This window comes from Mastacembelus armatus, chromosome 19 (assembly GCF_900324485.2).
Source record: "Mastacembelus armatus chromosome 19, fMasArm1.2, whole genome shotgun sequence".
Lineage (NCBI taxonomy): Eukaryota > Metazoa > Chordata > Actinopteri > Synbranchiformes > Mastacembelidae > Mastacembelus > Mastacembelus armatus.
Window position 1 is genome coordinate 18570376 of NC_046651.1, and position 21431 is coordinate 18591806.

General features: G+C 42.4%; 1 protein-coding gene across 6 annotated transcripts in view; it reads right to left on the reverse strand.

The window, feature by feature from the left end:
- Positions 1 to 21431, reverse strand: part of baiap2b (BAR/IMD domain containing adaptor protein 2b) — a 48582-nt gene that overhangs the window by 10327 nt on the left and 16824 nt on the right. For all 6 annotated transcript variants that reach the window (XM_026316431.1, XM_026316428.1, XM_026316430.1 and 3 more), the window contains 4 exons: positions 11101 to 11162; positions 10055 to 10126; positions 7994 to 8131; positions 1745 to 1897 (listed from right to left, as the gene is read on the reverse strand). In XM_026316431.1, the coding sequence (XP_026172216.1) occupies positions 1745 to 1897; positions 7994 to 8131; positions 10055 to 10126; positions 11101 to 11162 (425 nt within the window). The remainder of the gene's footprint in view (positions 1 to 1744; positions 1898 to 7993; positions 8132 to 10054; positions 10127 to 11100; positions 11163 to 21431) is intronic.

Consider the following 21431-nt stretch of genomic DNA (forward strand, 5'->3'; position numbering starts at 1 on the left):
TTCGGCAGTCGACTCATTACGGTTCTGGCGGCTGATGACTCGCAGTTACACAATGCTTGTTTTTGTTGCCATCAATTATCAAGAGGCTGCAGACAAATAAGATCCAGATAATTCCCATAGTTCATAGTTCAAAGCGCTCCCGTTCTATCTGCATTAATGGGACAGGGATCAACGGGATATCACCATGAATAAGTGAAGAAGTGTTTCTTGCTTGCTGGTGGAGGATGAGTCACGCCGACCTCAGCCCTTTCAAAAGCTAAGCTGGAGTGTAGGTGTTTGGAGCCTTTAGCAGGGCGATGATAAATCAATAAACAGACAGTAGCTCTGTTTTCTTTCTTCTTGCTTTTCTGCTCAACAAACACAGCACAGGAGAACCACTCACAGAGAGAGAGAGAGAGAGAGAGAGAGAGAGAGAGTTTCTGGAACATTTGCCCATTTGTAAATTATCCCAGTGAGTTCAGACAGTTTTCCTGGTCCTGTGGCACAAACTACAGTATTACATCGTGCTAATTAATGATCTTGCAGATCGTAAGGAAGGATGCAAGTTATTTCCAAGATCACCAGATTTGGGTACATTTGGGTATTTAACCAAATACCAGCCCAGTAAATATTTACTGACACATGTTTTGGCTTCGTGTTGTGTTGCCATCTCCTTTTATTCAAGACTGGTGCTGCAACCACTGATCTTCATTCTTAATCATCCTGTTAATTGTTTGACCTAGTAAATGTGAACAGCATGGAGATGCATTCTGATTCATTCGACAAACAACCTAAACCTTGAACACGTTCAGCTTATTCTCATATGTGACAAAAACATCAAACACGAACTGACGAACTGGGACCAGAGAATATTTGATAGTTTATTTGAAACTATTTATTGAAATTTATTTATTTTGTTTCCGATTCTGTTCAATTGACCAGCTCATCGACTGACAAAGCTCTTTATAAGAATCATAACTGAGTTGAATCTGGTCTTTTCTGCTGTTGGTGTATCATCACATCCGCACTTTGTGTTCTTTGCTTCCTCCCTCTGTCTATCAATCACTCATTCAGACACGTTCACACCCCCACACTGAGTCTGAACCAAGTGTTCTTACCGAAGTAGGTCACTCTCTCTCCCACCGCCTCCCCCCTTCACCCTCCTCCTCACCCACTCACCCTCCATCCTCTCTCACTTCACATTCCCCTGGTGTGAGCGAGTGAGCGGTGGGAGTGACGGCTTTTCTTTTCAATTTGATGGATGAAACCAAACTCCAGACCGGCTGCACCGACACCACGGCTCAGTGCTCGGGGTCATTTTGTGAATGAAACGGATGAACAAACGCAGAAGGTCACACTCGACACGTCTGCTCATGTAATGAAGGAACGTGTGACAATAAATGACCTACATTTGTAAATGTACTGATGCACAATCTGTACAGGCTCTCTATCAGCAGAAGATCCTGCTCTGTGGGTTATATGTCTGGTTCTTTTTCTTCCCAGGGGCCAATGAGGTTTTGGCAGATTTTATCATCTTTAATAGATACTGTATGTTATCGCTCCATAATTCTCAGAGTTTAAATAAAACTCAAGATGATTTTTAAGGATCTCACCTATGAAGCAATAGTTTCATGATTTGCAGGTGAAGATGTGTAACTAACCAGATTCAAGCTGAACTAAATATGGTAACAATATTCTGTATATCTATATCGAACTATGAGCACTAGATTCTAGCAGATGAGCATTGAAAGGTCTGTGGTCTCACCTTGCCGTGGTACGCAGTGCTGTTCTTGGCCACGGCACACTGGCGGTCCACCAGGAAGCAGTACCTCCTCCTCTCCTCGGACAGAGCGTTCTTGTAGCCCTCAGCGATGTAGTTGTCCAGCTCGCTCTGCTTGTTACTGATGGCCTCCACATACTGGGGAAAGGAGAAACAGCACGGCATGAAAAACCACAACAGAGTGTTCTTCAGGTTAAACATCTACCCTGATCATTAATGAGTCAAGAAGACGTCAGAGCACTGTCCTCTCAGCAGAGGAGGATCAAGTTTAGCTTGTGACTGACATTTAAAACATTCAACAGTAACATCTCCCCCTAGAAACTGTGATTATTCCAGATAATCCTGCGACCTCTGAGCACAACAAACAAAACTGCATTGAGGAACTTGGGTGAATCAAAGCTTCAACATCAGCAGAAAATGTGAAGGGACTGTGCCGTAGATGCTTCACCGTGACGTAACGGCAGAGAAATCGTGCTTTCATGTCTTAAAAATCAAAATGACAGTGCATTTGGAAAATGTCACAGCACATCAGACCAGAAACCTGTGAATTAAAGAAGAAGAAGTCAAACCACTCAGCCTGTCTGATCATATATGTCTGCTAATGTTGATAATAGCGAACGGGGCTGTGTATTTCCTGAGATTAGCTGAACTAAAGTTCACTCTTCAGCTGTATGTGGCTTTCAAAGCCATTCACCCTCCACGTCCTCAGTGACTCAGTCCTCTCACAGCGCAGGTACAGGATGTCCCCTCTCCATCAACAAGTGGAGCCACTCATCCACGTCAAGCATCAGCTTCATCACACAAAGGCAGAAAGAAATGAACCCAGCTTTAACTTTAGCCTCAGGTTCACTTACGTAACTGAAGATTCAACTAATGTGAAACTGCCTTTTCTCCAAGTGCCAGACAGCGCTGAGCTGCAGCACGAGGTGTTAATGATGGCGGCTGTGTTGTTTGCAGAGAAAGTCAGCAGCCTACGCACCGTCATACGGGACTAGCTGGTCGAACTAACACCAGTCCTGCTGGAGGCTTAAGGCTAGATGTGAAAAACAAGGCAGACATGGCTTCAAATGAAGGCCTTAAGTTACCTAATGGTGCTATAATCACCCTCACACATTAAGCAGCACCAGACGTGCTAATTAGGTAATTAGGCCCATGTATCCATTATTAAAATATTTCTGCCTCTACAAACATATTTACTGTTCAACATAAAATATAGATGCTGCATTAAAAATCTGCCATTTATGTCACAAACACAACAACTGTTCCAAATAAAAACTGAAATAATGGATCATTGAACATAGACCACACATGACTGGATAAAGAAAAAGATTTAGCATAAATGACTAGTTTACCAACAGGGTGCTGGTTATAATGTGAACACGATGCGGCACAGTCTAAGACACTTTAATAAAATCACATATAGCTGTAGATATAAAAATACCCCTGTTTTTAATTGTGATCTTATGTAATCTAACCTGTAGAGAACATTAACACAGTCGGGGTTTGATGCTCAATGTGTCGTGGCATTAATGAGATTATTCATTGGGCTGTAATAATCTACTGGTTCCACTTCTTTCAGGAAAACACTCATTTCTGTATCAAAATACACTCTAATCATTAGAGATGCCTAGTGTGTGTTTTTATCCAGATAAAAGAGGAGGAACATCAGGAGTTAATCAGTGAAACCATATAACTCATCTGTTTAGATTTTAATAAAAAGATAATAAAATACTCTGTCTGTGTTTGAATCCAACTAAACTCACTTTGGGCTGACAATAATATCCAATAATAATAAAATATTGTTGTGTTTCTGGAGCTTAGTGCCTGATAATCATTGATTTCTGTTCATTTATATACTCACTTCTTTTTCCACAAGATGTTCCAGAAAATCCATGTACAATAAGATAAAAACAAAGATAAAAAGCAGTTTCATGTTGGTGCATGGAAAACTGAAGAATGTATTTTTGTGTCTGTGTTACATCCTTTGAGTTCGTCTATCACGTTACTGCATGCACAGCCTCTTCAGGCAGAGTGAGATGTGATGGACTGTCTCTGTAAATGTAAGTCGCATCTCTTTAATGAGCTTAATAGCCTCAGATTGACAGGGAAGACCAGACAATATCGCAGGCACCCAGCAATTAGTCTGATCCGCTGGCCCTTCTGTGCAGGCTGATTACAGGGAGAAGAGGTGAAACAAAATGATAGAGCCTCATTCGCACTGAGCACAAGGTGGAGCAGAGTCGTGACTTGTGCTGATTTCCAAATAATGACTGAATGCATTAATGTAGCGTGTTAAAGTGGTTCAGTCTGGGGAAATGAAAACAAGATGCAGGGTATTTAAACTGTTAAAGAAATGAAAACTGTGATGTGTCATTAACTGAGGAGCCATAACTCATCAATACTGTCCTTTACACCTGTATTTAACCAGCTAACTTAGAAATCCTTCACATGTTTCTGGAGAAATGTGACTAAACCTTTTGTTTTCAGTTGATCCGTCTCTTTGTTCCTGCGGATGAACTGCTGTGCCACATGGAGGAGCCATATTCACATCTTAAATCTTTTAAAGCTCTTGTCTTTCATCCTCAAATGTTTTGACCCTTTTCATTCCAGACAGGAACATGAAAATAAAAGGACAACTGGAAGTGAAGCTAAAAGGAATCAGCCTGAATATGGTCATTTAGCAGGAAAGTGGTGCTTTCTAGGAACGGAACAAGGTCCTTGGTGTGGGCGCACAGTGGCTTATCATGCACTGATCACCCACAGAGAAATATGAAAGGGTGACAAGACAAAGTGGCAGCAGGAGAGGAAGATGAAGGCCACTCATGAATCACACAGACAGTGGAGGTGGAGAAGCTTTCAGGTGGCCTACGTAAACACACTTGTTGTGACCTTGTTTATCAGACCCAGCCCTGCGTGCTGAGGTCAGGGCGACCATGAGGGAGCTGTCGACAGGCAACGTGACGGGGGAGGAAACGCTGCCAGAGCATTCAGGCTGCGTGCTTATGAGTGCAGTTTGCAGATGTGTGGTTTACCCTGGAGTTTATCTGTGTGTCTCTGCTGAATTTCCTCCTGCCAACTAATCTGAGATCTGACAAGAAAACAAAAAAACTATACAGAGGCACAACAGCTGTCAAACCTGTGTCTCTCTCTAAGTCATACAGGAAGTCTTCACAGCTCAGGATAATCATTCTGATCTTAATATGATTCAATATTTTGTTTGTTTTGGTTTACTAAAGAGAGAAAAGTAGCTGGATTTTTACATTTGTGACAATATATAATGTATATCTGACATAGGGCAGTGCAGGAGGACAAGCAGTTTCTTTAACATTACCATCAGCTACTCATCCAACGATCCTGTTAGACCAATCAGGCTTCAGGAACAGACGCACCAGGTGATTTATCAGACAGCAGCTCAGTGCTTTACGACCCCTGTGGGCCTCTGTTGTACATGGGTGACTTTCCATTGCCTATAGTTTTAATATTAACATCAATCATGAGCACGAGGGGTGAACAGCGATTGCTTTAATCTATAGTGTTATTTTCTTGCTGCTCCAAAAGGCCGTAGTGAGCTGCAGCTTCACTTAATTAAAAGTTGGACAGAGCAGGGATGAGGAGAAGACGGTATTTTGTGGACTACACAGCCTCATTATGTCAAAGCAAGTGATCCAACACAAACACACAAGGGCAAACTTTGAAAATTTGCACATGCATACTGGGCGCCATAAGTTCGCACGCGCACACACACACACACACACACACACACACACACACACACACACACAGGTGCAGACTAGACAGTACTCAGACTACACACCTTTATCAGAGCTGCACAATCCTCTACATTTCACCCAAAGTACAGAGTCATTTAATATTATGACACTTTGGCCCAATGCCTGACTGAACACAGCACACAGACTGCACCAGTTCTCACCTGGATTGAAACATGCCACCATTACCTGAGGAACCACCTCTGATTCTGTACATGGCTTTAATGCAAGTCACTCCCTGCATCAAAATTAGGTCATTAATAGAGTTAGTGAGAAAAAAGTGAAAAAGTTGCTCTTTCATATGTTTAAAAAAACCACTCTGAATAACTAAAATATGAATGTGGTGCTTCTTGACCTGTGGCTGAACTTTCTACCAGATTTCACTGTAAGTTGTAAACAAGACTGAGAAATGCTGCTAATTAGCGAAAAGACCTTGAGAAAATAAGAAATAAAGACACACATGTACACACATACATCTGAAATCCAAATGACCAAGATTGTAGACATATAGTTCAGGTGCAGGGGAAAGTCCTGGACTCGCAGCAGAAACCAGATTCTTCACAGCTGACAGACCGTTAAAGCTCAGAGGAACTGCAGGACTTGGAGCTGAGGGTTCCTCATACAGCAGCTCTCTGTATTGATTTTTGTAACGACCAGCCCTGGCGCCCTTTTCACGCTCCAGCAGCCATCCATCGCAGCAACACTAACAATTACACAATAATTACCACCCATGCTGCTCCTGCAGAGCCCTGTGGGCCTCAGCACAATTAGCCCCTAACCTCTGACTCCATGTTTTCTCTGCACTGCCATGATGAATCGGTTTAGCTACGTCTGCTTCATCTTCGAATTGATTCCCAACCGAAGTGGTTTTTAACCAGAGACAGCCATCATCCCTTTGACCGACAACAGCTGCAGTGATAAAATAATTCACTTTGGTTTAGTGGATTATGTTGTTTTTAAACAGACTTTACTGTACAGGACAACATCATCTGCAAAAAGCAGTCATGAAATCCTGTGGTCCCTGAACTGGACTCCCTCCGGCCCCTGGCTGCACCTAGAAATTCTGTCCATAAAAATAATGAACAGAACCGGTGACAGAGAGCAGCCCTGCCGGGGTCCAACATGCACTGGGAACAGGTCTGACTTACTGCCGGCAATGCAAACCAAGCTCCATTTGTACAGAGACCGGATGGCCCTTAGCAAAGGGCCCTGGACCCCATAACCCAGGACACTCTGGAAAGACTATGTCTCTCGGCTGGCCTGGGTATGCCTCAGTGTCCCGCTGCTTAGGCTACTGCCCCCGCGACCTGGCTGGAAGAAGATGGATGGATGGATATACTGTACAAAACCACAGTGGAGCTGTGAAGTCAGTAGGTTTCTAGCTGTCTGCAGCACCGTGCAGACACAGCCCCCTCTCTCCACCGTGAGGTTCATTTTCCAATTTGCTGCCTTAAAGTCATGAGAAGGCAGAAATATCACAAACTGATCATTTCAGACTTCAGCCTGCTGCATCTTAGACTCTGACCAAAACTGATTTTTTGCTTTGTCAGTCCTGAGCTGTGACAAAATCATATTAAAGGAACACAAATCATCCGAGGATCAATATACACTCAACCCATAACAACATAAACTATAATAACCACCAAACTCTTCGTCACCCTTTGTTTGTCTCTTGGCTGCTCTCAGCCTCTCACTGTGAGGAGCAGCTGATTGGACAGACACAGATCACAGACACATGTCCTGCGCAGGTTGTGTAAGAGGCCCCACCCACCATGTGTCACCACCAACACCTACAGACAGGGGCACAGACTCGCGCTGTCTCCTCACGCCTCCACTCAAGCAGTTTTCTGACCAGGAGAGAAATTCACCTGCCCCACACATCCCAAAGCAACATTACACAACACAGAGCGCAGGAGTACAGGGGAGCTGTGGCTGAGCTGAAACTCAGATCAAATGGTTAAGTGTTAATACACACTAATATTTTCTCACGATGTGTTTTCACTGAGCTCTTTCACTGCAGAATATTTATCTCTGTTTCCATCAAAACAGGTTTTAGTTGTTTCTTTGTCATAATATCTAATTTTCCCATCAGGCATCACAAAGTCAGCTCTGTGAGTTTTACAGCATGTGGCACATAGAGAGGAGTCCACATGGGCTCAGGGAGTCTGTGTCGATGACTCCAACTCTGACTGAAACTAAGGTGAAGTGAAACATAAATAATGTTTCTCAGGGCAGGTTGTCTGCACCACACGCTGGGCTGAAGCCAAATGAAACGTACTGTCTTCACAGTGGCCATGTTGTCATGTTTAGTTTGTGTTTGGACTTTTAGACAGAGGTTGTCCAGCTGCCCAGAAGGATCCTTTACCCAGGCAAGATGTTTCCTTTCCATGTTTCCTTTCCTTCTGACACTTGCAGATTGAACATATTTACTTTCACAAACACACTACAGTCACACAACCAGACTGACCTGCATCTCCTTGTCTCCATACTTGGAGGGGTGTTTGCTGCCCTGGCTCTTTCTACGCAGTTTCTTCAGCTCTGCCTGGCACTTCTCCAAACTCTCCCCTTTGCTCTTGTGCTCCATCTGGTACTTCTTCAGCGCAGCCTGAGGGGGGCAGTACAAAGTCAGCAGGGGCACGGCAGCGCTCGCATACGTCACGATCCACAGATGACATACATTTCAAACCGTCCTGACAAGTGGCTGGCCTCTGTCTTTATGGTCTCTGGCCTCTGATGGTGCTGTAGGATTATGATGCACTCATTATTTCTCCTCTTCCTTTCACCTATTTCTTTTTTTCACCGAAATGTTTTTGAAGTAGTTCCCTTACAGACTGATATTTAGTATAATCCTAAAATCTGTGCAGTGCCCACACCACCCAAGATTGGTAGAGTTCTCCAAAATCAAATCCTGAAATTTGATAGCCTGCCTCACAAAGTTCTGGACCAGCTATACCAGTATGATGTAAGGGGTCTGGAACGTATCCCAGCTGACAATGCAGGAGAGGCAGCTGCTCCCCAGACAGGTTGGTTCTTCAAAGAGTTTCATTTGTTATGAACAGTGACTATGTTCTTATTTGTACTGTGGACAACACTACATACAGTGTCTGCTACATGAGTGTGTATGTGACAACCACAAAAAACCAAAGGTCTGGATTAGTTGTTGGACTGGATGGAAACTTAAATGACCGGAGAGAACTGGACTATTTGGAATCACAAAGACTGAGTAGATCATATTGACTTTTATCTTACTGATATTTGTGTTCTCTTTGTTCCTGAATTGCTTTCATTGTAAAAGTCGAACATTATTCTACGTTGTGTGTACTCCTGGTAATGGGGCGACCAGCTGTTTAATCTTTAACTGGAGCTGGTTGAAGGACTCGGTTATGACTGGCATCCATTAAACAATCAATAACAGAAAGCCAAACCATCCCACTATAGCTCATTTACATTTGAATGCATAATCATTTCTGGCTGTAATCATCAAAAGTCCGTTGCACTGCAAACATGATGGTCCATTCCCTGTCTACAATAATGAAGAATATTAAAATGTTTTTGCAAAACCCTTAATTTGACAGTGAGTCATTCACAGGGCTGAGTGGGAAGTAATTTATGTAACTTGCTGCAGTGGTTTGGATGAAAGCCGATCAGAAATTAAGAAGGGAGTGTGCTTTTTGCCTCAGACCGAAGATTTTACAACAACATGGTTCATACTCTATTCCCCAGACCTTTAGAGGCCTGACTAATGTGGAGCAGGGGAAAAAGCACATTAGATCAAGTATCCTGTTACACAATGAATCTGAGCACAATGTCATGTCTGTCTCTAGTTATTAGGTTTGTTACCCTAAAGTCAACTCATAACTTGTTTTTTTTACTTCTTTACTGAAATAATGTGAAAAATGAGGCAGGCCTTAAAAAACTCAATTGAAATCAGTTTGGTTCAGTAAGTTGGTTATGGAAAAATAGCTGCTGGGTAATGATAACAGAAGCAGACAGAAAACATTTTTCAGATTATTAAAATTCCACCCCATTGGCATGCCAGCATCTTTAGTTTTTATATAAGATATTTATTTGTCTCTGAGGCAGAAATAAAGTTGCAGTATTTGAGAGATTTGAAGCTGTTAAAACTACAGTTTCTTTTTCTTTAAAGCTGCATTCATTTTTTTGTTTTGTTGTTTTGCCACAAGGGGGCAGAAAAACTCCACAACAAACAGACACCCTGCCCTTATACTGACTATTAAGAGCTTATCACATAATATGTTGGCAAATGACTGTCGGTCCACTCTTCCATTAGCTGTATTTTGGTCTGCCTGCTGCGTAATGCTGGTTAGAAAGTTTAAAGAGGCTTTTTTAGAGCTTGATGAAAGTGGTGAAACTGAACCACACAATAAATGTGTCATTAAACTAAAACACCAAGTTAAAAAAAGGTTAAAAAGCTCAGTAGATTTAAATGAGAATGAGCTGGATTCTCGCTGTGACTGAGGGAGAGAATTTGTCTCCATAAAACTGCACATCAGTGAATAAATCTCACATTCAGGTAACGTGCATCCAGCTCGACCTTCTTCTCCAGCTCTGTGAGCAGCTCATTGTGGAAAGACTTCAACTGCAAAAAACACACGAAAACAGAAACAGCTCAGAGACAAAGCAACAACCCCAAACTAAACTAGACCTTGAGTTGTACATGTAACCTGCTGCAGTGGTTTGGATTCCTTCACCATGGGGGAATGTTTTCAAACAGGAATGTGAGGTTGTGGTGGGACTTAATAGGACGTGGGTGATGTCTGGCATGTGAAGTTCATGCCAAAGTCAATTTGCTGTCTTTGTGCATAGCACACATTGTGTGCCTCAGTGTGTGTGTGTGTAGGTGGAGAGGGCAGCACTGAACCAGTGGTGAAATATCACCAAGGAAACAAAGTTTATTTATAAAGTACATATTAACACAGATAAAGTATTTTAAATGATTTGAAAAAACACAAAGCTCTTCCCAGCTGCACTTGGTGACCTAAACTGCTGGAACTTCTTGAAATTCAGACTGAAGGGAACACAGAGTTCACTGCTTAGAAATACAGACAACTCTTTGGAGTGAAGAGCAAGATCTGGACTGTGGTATACAAAAGACATCTCAGTTCTCAGAGAGAAGCATCTGTAAATTGTGCTTCATCATTGCCTTGAATTGCTGACACTCATTATTCAAAATGGAAAAAAGGAGGTATCATTTAAAACCATTTCAATTTTAAAACATACTTTGCAAACAATTAGAACTCGCCTGCCCTTTACCTTCATGCTAATGTTGCCACAATTGGCCAATTTACTGAGACTCAAATAAAGATTGTTGATTGCTGAATGAAAGTCTATAAAGGCTGTAATTTACATATCAGAAGATCAGTAAACACACTATTATTTAGTGAAGCTGCTGCCTTCAGAAACTGAAAATAAACTAGAAGCTACTCAAACACAAAGAGAATATCCTGCTGAGTATTAAATAATAAAATATATTGTGATGTGAGGACTCAGAAGAAATGGAGCTACAATCTGTTTTTGCTGATTTTAGCAACAGCTCCACCACCACATGCTCACCATCTCTTCAAGCTGGATCTGGATCTGTCTGTGTACTTCGGCCATCTGAAAGAGCACCTCCCCTGCAGAGACAGGACACAGAAAAGAAAGACAATAAACAAAAAGAGGGAGAGAGAAAAGAGTGATATTAAACTTTCCACTGTCTGCAAGTGCTACATACATCGTGCAAAAAAGACCATGCAGCCACACAGAACAGACGACAGACAGGTGTGTGTGACCGAGGGAGGAGGAGGAAGAGGAGGCAGTGGACAAGATGAAACATCTGTCATGACACTGACGAAGCCAACGAAACTCAAAACGGTGACAAATCAAAAGAACACCACAGAAATATGCAGCGCAGACAGAATGAATGAAAAACCAAAGAGTTATTCAAGAAATCCACTAAATATTGTAAATACTGAAATCAAAACTACTGCATGACGGGTTCCATGTTACCAAGAGCTTACAACACTGCTGCTAATAAACACACAGGGACAGCATGATGAATAAAATCTTTATAAATCAGGTGCTTTATCATTGCATTGAAACATGTGTGGAACTACAACAGAACAGGAGAAAACACAATAAAGCAGAACCCATACATCAGTCAAAAGCTAAAAAAAAAAAAATCCAAAGAAAAGCACAAAAGATAAGTAGAAAGTAAAAGATGAATCATGCAACCAGGGAGGTGCGTGTTGTTTTAAGATACCTACATGCTGCCTCTTCTGAATATGCAATGCATTGTAAAAAAAGGAACAAAAAGATCTAGTTTGAGCAAAGAACAGAAGGAGAGAGACCTGGAGAGACAGTGACAGATCAAACTACCCCAAGAAAAATGAGACACATGACAGTTTTCCACACAAAAAGACACTTAGACGGGCAGTTCATCAGACCTTAAACTGGGCTAACTGAACCTACAGGAGCCCAAAGAGACACCAGGCTTTTCATGCTGAGGTCCATTAATATAATACCCACATCAAATAACGTTCTGCGCTTGTGTTTGCTTTAACAAACATGTTTGGTGACAGAGATATGTGCTGAGCAGAGCCTGAACGAAACACCAGTGTCGCTGTGACACCAGAGCACTGTTTATTTCTACACTATAAAATATCTGTGTCAAAGAATGGTTGAGCCATAAACGTTAGAGAGCTGCAGCTGACTAGTCTGTAAATAATAAATAAATAAAGATATAAAATAATGGTTAATAAAAACATATTGTACATGTACCATAATGTCTTACTGCAGATTTACCAACATATATAGCAATGCATCTACAGTAAATCTGTGGTAGGTTAATGCCTACAGTTCTAACAAACAAAAACACCACCACGAAGCACTGAAAGCCAATTCCTCCTAAACAATAATATACATGAACAGCATTCATCAGGTTCCTGCAGCTGTGACGTGAAGGAGCGCTGAGCGAGGCTGTGGGTGGGTGATGGTGGACACCGGACAGTGTGAGAGTGGGCTGTCTCAACAGGATTAATGGCTTTAATGGAAGTGCTGCGGTCATCCAGAAGAGACTCAGCTGGAGCAGAAGGGATTTAGAAAAGGTCAGAGCGGTAGGTGGGTGTCTTTGCTTCGGGTACAAACTTAAACACCTCCTTTATGTGGTGAGTGAGATCATCCTGACCGCCCTTACACTTTCCCCGGAAACACAGATAATTGTGGAGGTAAACTGGGAAGGGGTTTGCACAAGGACAGAAACACAAGACGGTCTTGACCAGAGACCAACACGACACCACCAACCCATCTGCTTATGAAAACGCATTGACAGCTATAACACCGTAGCAGTGCTCGACTACCGCAGGACAGGGCATGAGGAGCAGCAGAGCAGATAAATGCACCGCCTTGTACTTTCAAACTCTCCTTAAATTCTTGGAGGGCGCCCAACACGCACTCCATCCCATCCATTAATAAACAGCCACGGGCCATCGACAGGCTGTGGTGACCGAGGCAGCTCTGCCTCTCACACAGATGTTTTTCTCAGCCGGAGGGGGAGCAGAAAACTGCATTTCTCCAAAACACGTTCAGGCGATGGATTTCATATGGTTTTACTGAGATCATGGTGGTGGGGCTGTTTCAAAGATCTGCCCTTTAGGTTTATTTCTTCATTTTAAACTGTGATTGGTGGAGCTTAGACACTCCAGACGCAGGAGGGTCTGATCTTTGAGCTACAAAAACAGCCACTTCTGTGTGTCACTGTGTCTGAAGCTCTAATTGTAACTTTATGGATAATAGCAGCTAAAGAAAAAGAATAAAACATAAAGCACAAAAGGACATGATGATCTTTTTTTAATTAAAGATGCAAATTTCATACAAAACTCTGATGAATTAATGAAACTAAATGTAATTAACTACAAGTAGTTGATGCATTAATTAAATTGAAATTAGGTTTTATCATTTTTGTCAGATTATTGTGTTGCCACGTTGAAACAAGAGTAAAATATACATGAGAACAGAATAATATGCTTTTTATTTGCCTACTTCTGAAACCAAACCTATATCACTTCACTTCACGTGGACACAAACACACTTTAAATTCTAACCACTACAGGAAGAGCTGCTGTAAAATGTCAGCAGGTCTCGCACTGCAGGTCTGTATCAGTACATCCTGAGCAAATGACTTTGTCCTGCAGGTTTTCATCACCTGGAAGATCCCAGATTCCCCAACACTATTGTTTCACTGCACCCAAACTATCCAAAAGCCTCTCCACTGTGAATTGTGAAATATTGGACTTCCACCTGCTAGAAATAAGCTGCTTACTGCTAATCAGAGCAGATCCCAACACCTGAGGCTTAGGGGTGACAAGAGCACATTGTTGTCTGCATCCAGTGTGCACAGCAGTTAAAAAAAGCACAAATGCTGCTTCTGGATTTGAAATGTTCTTATAAATGGAGAGTAAAACATTCAGGCCTCAGCTTTCAAGAGTCTGTACTCAGAGTTCCTGCTATTTCACAGTACCGTCTGAAAAAAAAACAGGATTTTAACTGAGCATGTGGCCATTTCATCAGGCAAAGTAGGAAAATACTGAACCCCATTTAAGCCAATGTTGTTTGTCTAATTCTCACAAGATCCATTGTTAAGTCTGAGACTCAGGGGTTTACTGTGCATGTGAGGTGACAGTAAACAAGCAGTTTAAGAATTATGGATTAGAAGCCAAACTGGGGTAAAGTTCATTCTAAAAACAGCCTGAACCCCAGCGGTTCATTAAACACCCCATATGATTTCAACCGCTCACTTATCAAAACAGTATATTTCAGTGTAAGAGTATACAACCTTTGTGTGCTGAGCAATGCTGACTAGAGGAAGAGAGAATAAAGACTAAAGCCTATTTATTCAATATGGTTGATCCAAGGGCAACATTCATATCTGGGTTTAATACCCTGACTATTCTCTGTTTGCCCCCTGGGGTCAGCAAAGGGCAAGAAAGAAGGAGAGATCCAGTTTATGGCCATACGGAGGAAGGTCCTTTATGTAGTGTGCATCTCTGCAGGGACTATTACAGGAGCCTGAAGCAAACACAAGTAGCTTTAATCCCCAAAAGGCTGCAGTGCATTAGAGACCTGCCTTCCACAAAGATGCATGACAGAAACTGTTGTTGTGCATTTCTGGGCTTCTAATGTCACTAAACACCGGTTGCATCTGCCTGCATATAGACACTGCAGAGAACATTTCCACAGAGGCAGATATGATCACATCTCTGTATTTACACTTTAAGCATCTGCTGGATTTGACAGGGACCGTTTTTGTTGCATTTATAAACCCAATTTATCAAACATCTGCAGGAATGTAACCTCTGTTTGATATCTTTTCTTCTAAAGAGCGCTCAAACGAAAATTAATCCTTTTTTAAAAAAACCAATCAGGCTACACACAATTATAGGAATGACCAGCTATACGTAGTCATTACCAGGTGGCTGATGGGGCGCACAATAAAGACTGATTACGTGAGACAGCAGACAAGCTGCATGAGGCATGAGAGGAAAGTACGAGGTAAAACCTGATAGTTTTTTGCATTTTGACAAACATGTGGAACCCAGCTGTTCGATATACTTGGTCAGTTGGATCCGCACAATGACAAATGGGCAAATGGAAAATGTTTTTAGACTGATTTTTTAAGTGATCCATCACCTGCTCTATCTCTGCTGTGGTTTGTTTCTGTGGAGTCACAAAAGGCAGACAAGAGCTGAACCAGGCTGTGATAAAGTCTGCACACACTTACAAATGGAAAATACTCTCCAGAAAAACCTGAATTGCATTCAAAGACATGACAGACGAGTAAAGTGTGTGAGGATCCACTGACAGCATCAGGCTATTACTTCCAAGCCAACAAGGTGATGAAAAGCACTACGATATTCTAAAAACAGCTTCACATTCTGGTTCTGCTGCATCATCACAACAACAAGACCAGCAGGGGAACGTCATTGTATGTCTGTGCATGTGCAGTCTGGATGTTTGTCAGCACCTCAGGTCAGAGTCGGTGCTTTGCATCATTATCAGCATCATTAAGTCACCATTTAGCTAATTCCTAACATCAAGGACACTGTGATACCTCAAGGACATGTTATACGGTAATAGTGTAATTATTGAAGCCAAACGAACACAACATTACATTGATTGGCCAACTCAAACACTACAGAATACCTCCCTGATCTCTTTTTGTATCTTAACTGGCACCCATAGAGACATGCAGCTTTTTGTTGGCAAAGCATCCTGATGGATGTGACACTCGAGAGAGAAACAAGAAAAGCAGCAGACAGGTGGTGCAGCTTGTAGACAGGAATGAGGGGTGGAGGTGATCAAAGTGCTGGTGCTCAGGCCCGTGTGCTCTCTTGGCAGAAAGGTTTGATTGGACCAGACTGAGGGCTGCTAATGAGCCGGGAACACCATGCTCCAAGTCTCGCCTTCCTCTTTCTTCTGTTTCTCTCTTCATTATGTGTCTCTCATTTCTTCCAGTTTCTCTGCATCATCCCTGGAGCGACTCAAGGACAAGGACTTTGTAAAGAAAAAGAAAAAAACAGTAGGTGAAGGCTCGGTTGGTAGAGTGGAGCTGGTCTGATGACACGCAGACAGACGAAGGATAGCTCCATCTCCAACCTGAGACTGGCAGTAAGTTGAACTTAGTTGGATGTTAAAATACATGACAGGCAGAAAAGCATCAATTATACCATAATGTGATATTACAGGGGCTCTTCATTGGCCCAACTCATCCGTATTATTGATGCTCCCACCTCTATAGCACCCAGCACCCTTCTGGTCTGGTTTTCTTTTTCTGTCTACCCAACTACCCCTAATCTTTGCCCAAACTGGCCCAGGTGGTCCTATAGCACCTGGGTCCCTGGTGATGGCCAAACTGCCTCTCTAATTTTCCCCAGTGCTCCTCCAGTTAGCCCAGTGATCCCAGAGTCTACCCCAATGTCCATATGTTTGGGTAAACGCTCGTTGGTGAACTCAAGAGATGACTCACAGTCAATATAAGGTTGGACATGAGCACAAACCATCCCCCTGCGATAATGCGGTGGGAGAGTGGAAACATTTCCATTATGAGATGACAGGTCAGGAGGGAAAAGGGACGTGGCTTTGAGAGCGTGTCTCGCTGTAGTTTCCCCTCAACGTAGCGTGAACACCATCTGAAATGAGGGTCGCGTTGAGGTCTTTCCTCAGAATGAGCAGTGTGGGTCTTCAATCGAGAGAAAGTCTGAGACAATTACAGCAAATATTGAGGAAGAATTTGCTTCATGACTCAGGAATCAAACAGGGTGCTGAGTCGTCGTTACAGCTTTTATTGTCTGCTTTCTTTACTTCTGCTTCCAGAGGCGAGTGTTCATGTTGCTGCTGCTGCTGCTGCCATACAGCTGTGCAGCCCGAGTGGCAATTCAAACCACTCCCAGATGAAGTATAATTATTTGAGAGACAAATGAGGAGAAAATTATAGAGTAAAAATCCACTGATGAATACTGAACCACGGGAAGGAAATTTTGTCTTTTTGACCAGAATTACATGCTCTCCTGCTGCTGCGTAGTCGACTCTTTGATATCTGAGCCTTGTTTCGTTTGGAGGAAGCTACTATCTCTTTACAATCTGTCTGATGAAGCGGAGGAATATGCCTTGAAGGGCGACACACTCTCCTAAATCAGCTCAGAATTAATTAACCAAAGGGTAATTGGTTCCCGGACCTTAAATTTGGGCATCTGAATTAACCTTAAATTGTTTTAATGAGACGGATGTCATGTTTAGCCCTTGGCAGTGAGAATATACGAGAGAGAGATGAGAATCTGAGGGAGAAGAGGGATGGAAGAAAGATTAAACTTGAATAAAAAAAAAGTCTAAAATATGTGGATATACTTTGTTCAGCTCTTAGCATTAAATATCTAGAAAGACCAGAAAGATCAGTGTCACCTTGCAGTTTGGGTATGTGGACATAAAATCTGGTTAAGAAGAGGTTAAACTGACCTCTTAATCTTCAGGGGTAATGAGATGAGCTTAAGGAACAATGTATAATATGCTGCATGTCTCGATCTGGTAATAGAAATGCACAAGGAGCAGACGCTGCCATCGGTGTCTAGACTCACATCACTACAAAGCTCCATTCAGCAGTGGAGGTTTATTCTGGTTTCACGCTGCAGCTGATATGGGATCTGTTATATCCACAGATTTTGTAAAGCCACAGCTGATGCTTCTCTTTCTGCAGGTTGGTGTGCCTGAGCACAGAAGTGAGCGAGTACAACCTCTTCCCAAAAATTTGCATTTGAATGGTGTGGCCCTTATATGGTCAGAGAGGGGAACCGGAACTGCAGGAGCTTCCTATTTTTTTTATTTTTTTTTTCCCCTCACCAGCATGTCCATATTTAGTATACGGAAGAAAGACGTTGTAGTTTTCAGCCACACTGACATCACCGACGGGCCATTTTTGGGCTGCACATCGAGCATCCTACTTCATCTCTCCTCCTCCTCCGATCGAGGCGTTCGTTTCATCTATTTTTAGAAATATGTGCAGAGTCGGCGTGTTCTCCCAGGACTGCCTGAGCTCCCACATTAACGTGGGGGCGTTCGCAGACACAGAGACAGCAGTAGTGAAAGAGGAGAGGATGAGTGGGATGACACTTCACTCTGCAGTCCTGGAGTATCTCGTTTCTCTGCACAGGGCATCATGCCACAGAGCAGTTGTTCAAACTCTGACAGCAGCATCATGTAAATTTAGAGTAAGTGAATAAAACGCAGTGAGACATCATTTCCTCTTCCTGTGCCAAGCTCTCAGGCCTGTGTGGCATCAGCTGTGCTAAGTTATAAACAAAAACACTCCAAAACTGAGTGTCCCCTGGAGAAAATGTGAGTCGGTTTATTCTGGGCTACAAAATTGGATAAAAACATGTAGTGTTTTTGTGTTAGTTACACAATCTGAGCTGTCGTGTGAGGGTTTGTGAGTGCACAGTGTGTATCTGTATGTGTGTATCTGTGCGTGTTTGTAGGCTGCTTAAATCTACCATTAAAGTGTTCCACTGCCTGTGCTGCTGTTTCTAAAGTTACACACTGAACTGCCAAAGTGTTCCAGCGAAAATTACAAACTGTAGTCACGCAAACAAGAAGCCTTTCCAAAACATCTCTGTGCAATAACCTCCTCTGCAGTTCACCTCATTCAGGTAACTGGATTACTGATAACTGGGGTTCAAACATCAGGAACAATGGATGAACTGAAACTGAATGGTGAAGCAGCTCAGAGGGAATTAGTTGGGAAACCTGCTTATTTAATTTCTGAAAATCGTTTCATGGGTGAGGAGCCTCTAAAGCTTCTATTCACACATCAGCTATCCATACAACAGACAGGAGCTCATAAATGTAGTGTCTTTAATGTCCCCTGTCATGGTCATAATGCCTCATAATCACCCAGAGCTAATACAGTAGTAAAGCTAATAAACTGAAATATGTAAAGCAGCAGAATAAGGACAATAAATGGTTGTTGTGCCTTTTAATCAAATGTTGCATAAGAACAACAAACACATCCTCAATATTTCCATCAGGACCTAAACTCATTTGCTTTCCATGTCTTTTTCCTTCTACCCATTCCTGGTTATACTCAAACACAACAAGGCCCAGATAAGCCAATAACAATCAGAATCTGAAGAAGACTGCAGCGGGTTCGTGTACATGTTTTCTGTGTTTCATTCTGAAACTGACACCCAGTGTTTTTCCACAGCTACTTTCACTATGTTCAATTACGCTGCAGGTACAAGCTCCAAACTCAGTCACATGGAGGAGCATCAATCTATTTCAGTCCAAATTACTACATGGGCCACAATTAATTTTGCACAAAATGCCCCTCGAGCTTCAGAATTAATTATACATACAGTAACTCCTTTAGTCATCTATAATATATTAAACTTTCCTGCTAAATCAATTACACTGGGACTCATTGCTTGTGTTTCTTCTGCCCATGTGTTAACTTTCCTTCAAAGAAAACAGAAGTGAGAACATCCATGTAGTCTGGATATAATTGGAGAAAATAATGTGGAAGTTAATTTATCAGCAGTCCAGTTTCTCTCCACCACACATGATGATCTTCACTTTCTCTATCAGCTTCAGCCCTCAGTTGGCTCTGTCACGTGCAGCTCCATGTCCTCTGTGCATGTGCTAATGCCTTTAGCTGCCGTTCATCTTAATTCTCTCATTAATGACATTGTTTTAACGAGCACAGTTTGCAGTAGCAGAGACTTTCTGCCAGAATTCACTCAGAGAGTTCAAGCAGTTTAAAGTCCAGCCCTGTTACTTCAGCTCCATCTCACCCAGACATTTTCCCCTCAACAAAACCCAATTAAATGAACAACCACAAACAGGCCGATTTTACAAATCTGCCTTCAATCCTCATCAATTATGAAGTACGACGTAAAGCCCTGGGTGAACGATTCTCCCTGACAAATGCACACATTCCCCTATCAGTGGTCTCTGGTCACACACACACACACACACACGCGCGCAACCAAATGCACAGTCCTCGTTATCTGCTAATTAGTAAGCTAGTAGGCTTTACAATTTTTCCACTTTCTGTCACAACAACAGCACTCAGTGTTTCCTCTGAGGTCCCCAACGCTAAAACACAAGACAGGAATCCTGATTTTTACAAACCATCACCACTTCTCAGTATTACACAGTAAAGGCTCTGGGAGGATGATTACTTTCTAATGAATCTGCCTAATGTGTCCCTGCAAAAACCAGCTTCAGACGTCAGCACGTGAGTCACTTTAGGACAGGCCCTATCCCATGACCCTAACTCAAAAGCAGTTTCTTCATCTGAGAGAGCTGCTGTCGTCTACGAATATCATGGAAATGTTTTCATGTACGCCACTTCACAAGTTTGTATTTTCCAAGGTCATTTGCAATTTTTCAGAAGATTGACTGAAACTATGATGCTCAACACGAGAAATGATATATGCTAAAGGCTCCACAAAGTAATAAGTCTTCAGTCTGCACAGGCCACAGCTGCTATGAGCCCTGTTGATATGTGCAGACAGCATCAATCCATTCTGCTCAGCCTAGTCTGTCCTTTGACTGGAGCTGGAGGGAGGTTCTGCTGCATTAAAGGCCTGCTGAGTCATGGTTAGGCTGCCAGAACAAGAAATCAGAAAGGAACACAGAACAGCCAACTTCAACATACATGCAGACAACAAACTACAGAAGGCAGCAGGCAGACAGATGCATAACAGCAAAGCAAACAAGCTGATGGAAATGGGGATGCACAGATGTATGATGGGATATCATGTCAGGGAAAGTGCACACCAGCTTTACTTTAGGAGTTGTAAAATCTGCTGCATTTGAAATGATATTTACTTAAAAAGGAGCCTGATGTACGAAGATTTACTGAAAATCTGGGATAGTTGTTAATAATTCAGAGTTTAAGATGAATCATAGGCTGGTACATTCATTACAGTTGCAGGAAGGAGGCAAACTGATGTGCCTTGAACATTCATGCTCTTAAAGTGGTAACGAATTGTGGATTTGGAAGGTGAATGCAGGGACAGTAATGAGCTTTTCACAATTCAAAATGGGCACACAGGCTTCGCGTAACTGAGCATTTACTCAAAGACATGCAGAGAGGATTCATGAAATGATGACGCTCCATGATGTGCAAGGGAGAACCAAGAAAGGTCTCCCCCTGAATAATAAATGAAGGTTTTATAAAGTCCTCACTGGCCTCCAATATCCCAGTTTTACCCTCCTTTCTCCCTCTTTCCTCATGTTCTATCTCAAGTCACATCAGGGTAAAGGACTGATCCAGGGCTAACACCAACTCCTCATACTCCTCAACATGTGACTGTCTACAACTATGAGCCAACTTTGCACACTGTACAACCAGT